Below are 2,500 nucleotides of genomic sequence, written 5' to 3' on the forward strand. Positions count from 1 at the left end.
AGTGAATGAAATAATGTTTAGAGTATTATCTGAACACAAAGCATCTGATTTCACATAACTCAAATTGCACAAACAATACCTACCCTCTCCCGAATGAAGCCGTATTTTCGAATAATCAACGGTTTATTTCGTTGATGCTTGATCCGGATTCCAAAAACACTGTTACCCCTTTGCAGCTGCCCGAATGCAGGCAATGTGTGTTTTGAAGACGCCATGACCTCCTTTTTCTTGTTCGCAATTATAAGCAAAGAAACACAAATTCTGGACAGAACACATACAGTGACACTAACTCCGTTGTTGACGTGTTTACTGCATATGAATATTCTAAAGTGGACACTGAATTAACTAGAATGAACAAAAAAGAAAATTTGAATCGACCGTTTCATGGAGTTCAGGTCAACCTTGTTTACACTGGTCAGTGCAGATCTTGACAAAACATGTTGCAAAGCCTGATGCGATGGCAACGTCTCTTTTACCGCCATTAAAAAAAAATTCTTCTAGAATTATCGACTTGTTAACTGCATATGAATGTTTTAAAGTGGATACTGAAGTAAATAGAATGAACAGAAAAGCGAAATTGAATAGAGTTTCGTAGTTTCTCAGTGTGTGTTAAGAGTTTGTCGAATATGGATCTCTGCAGATCTGTTAAAAACGGACACATATTGTGCAGGTGTTTGATGCGATGGGAACGTGTCCTTTAACTCAGACTTCTTAAATGCCCGAGATATACCAAAATAACATGATTTAAACAGCGTTAACGCGTTATCACTTCGATTACCGTTGTCGATTTATTCCACTAATATAACATGCTCAAATAATAATTTTTGAGCGTCTTTGTTGAAGCCACGTCAGCGCAGTGGATAAAACTACTCATTCTCGTTTCGAACATCCTAAGTTCGAATCTGTGTGGAACCCTTTTCTTTTCTTTTTTAACGGAAGCTTTATATAATTTTAATAACGAATAAACACATTTCAACCAACTAATTTTTTTTAAAGTTTCATTATTATTATTATCATCTTTCTATATTTCTTTTAAGTCTATATCACAAATGAGTCTTGATGGCCTTGCCTTTCTTGTTGTTCATTGTTTGGCGATACACACACACACACACACACACACACACACACACACACACACACACACACACACACACACACACACACACACACATGATGATGAGGATGGCGATGATGATGATGATGACGACGATAATGATGATGATGATGACGACGATGATGATGTTACAGACAAAGGGCTGTTCACAGGACAAAGGACCAGCGTACTGACCATCGGGTCATCGTGATGATGATGATGACGATGATGATGATGATGGTGATGATGATGACGATGATGATGATGATGGTGACGATGATGATGGTGATGATGATGATGACGATGATGATATTGCAGAAAAAGGGCTGTTCACAGGACAAAGGACCAGCGTTCGGACATCGGGTCATCGTGATGATGATGGTGATGATGACGCCGACGATGATGATAATGATGACGATGATGACGATGTTGATGATGACGACGACGACGATGATGATGATGATGGTGACGATGATGATGATGATGATGATGACGATGATGATGATGACGATGATGACGATGTTGATGATGACAACGACGACGATAATGATGATGATGATGACGATGATGATGTTGCAGACAAAGGACTGTTCACAGGACAAAGGACCAGCGTTCGGACCATCGGGTCATCGTGATGATGATGGTGATGATGATGATGATGATGGCGATGATGATGATGACGATGATGATGACGATGCTGATGACGATGATGATGTTGCAGACAAAGGACTGTTCACAGGACAAAGGACCAGCGTTCGGACCATCGGGTCATCGTGATGATGATGGTGATGATGATGATGATGATGGCGATGATGATGATGACGATGATGATGACGATGCTGATGACGATGATGATGTTGCAGACAAAGGGCTGTTCACAGGACAAAGGACCAGCGTACGGACCATCGGGTTATCGTGATGATGATGGTGATGATGATGATGATGACGATGATGATGACGATGATGATGTTGCAGACAAAGGGCTGTTCACAGGACAAAGGACCAGCGTACGGACCATCGGGTCATCGTGATGATGATGATGATGATGACGATGCTGATGACGATGATGATGTTGCAGACAAAGGGCTGTTCACAGGACAAAGGACCAGCGTTCGGACCATCGGGTCATCGTCCGGTGGACCCCGTCCTCCTCACTCACCCTCACACTTCCCTTCCCCCTCTGGTTACCAACTACCGTGAGTCACTGTCTCAGCTTTTGTCTGTGTGTCTGTGTCTGTTCGTTTACATGAAGATAATACTCGACAGAAGACATTACTGTACAGATGATTATTAGCTTTTTCTCTACAAGCATCGACGACATAAAAATGATGTGTATAAATGAGGAATTTTCACAAATATCGATGGCATAAAATCGACAGCGAAAATAAGGAATTCTCACAAATGTCA

General features: G+C 41.3%; 1 protein-coding gene across 1 annotated transcript in view; it reads left to right on the forward strand.

The window, feature by feature from the left end:
* The window catches only part of LOC143294083 (thyroid peroxidase-like), a 32,094-nt gene that overhangs the window by 2,357 nt on the left and 27,237 nt on the right, over positions 1-2,500 (forward strand). Inside the window, exon 2 of the mRNA XM_076605506.1 lies at positions 2,172-2,289. Coding sequence (XP_076461621.1) covers positions 2,172-2,289 — 118 coding nt within the window. The remainder of the gene's footprint in view (positions 1-2,171; positions 2,290-2,500) is intronic.

This window comes from Babylonia areolata, chromosome 19 (assembly GCF_041734735.1).
Source record: "Babylonia areolata isolate BAREFJ2019XMU chromosome 19, ASM4173473v1, whole genome shotgun sequence".
Lineage (NCBI taxonomy): Eukaryota > Metazoa > Mollusca > Gastropoda > Neogastropoda > Buccinidae > Babylonia > Babylonia areolata.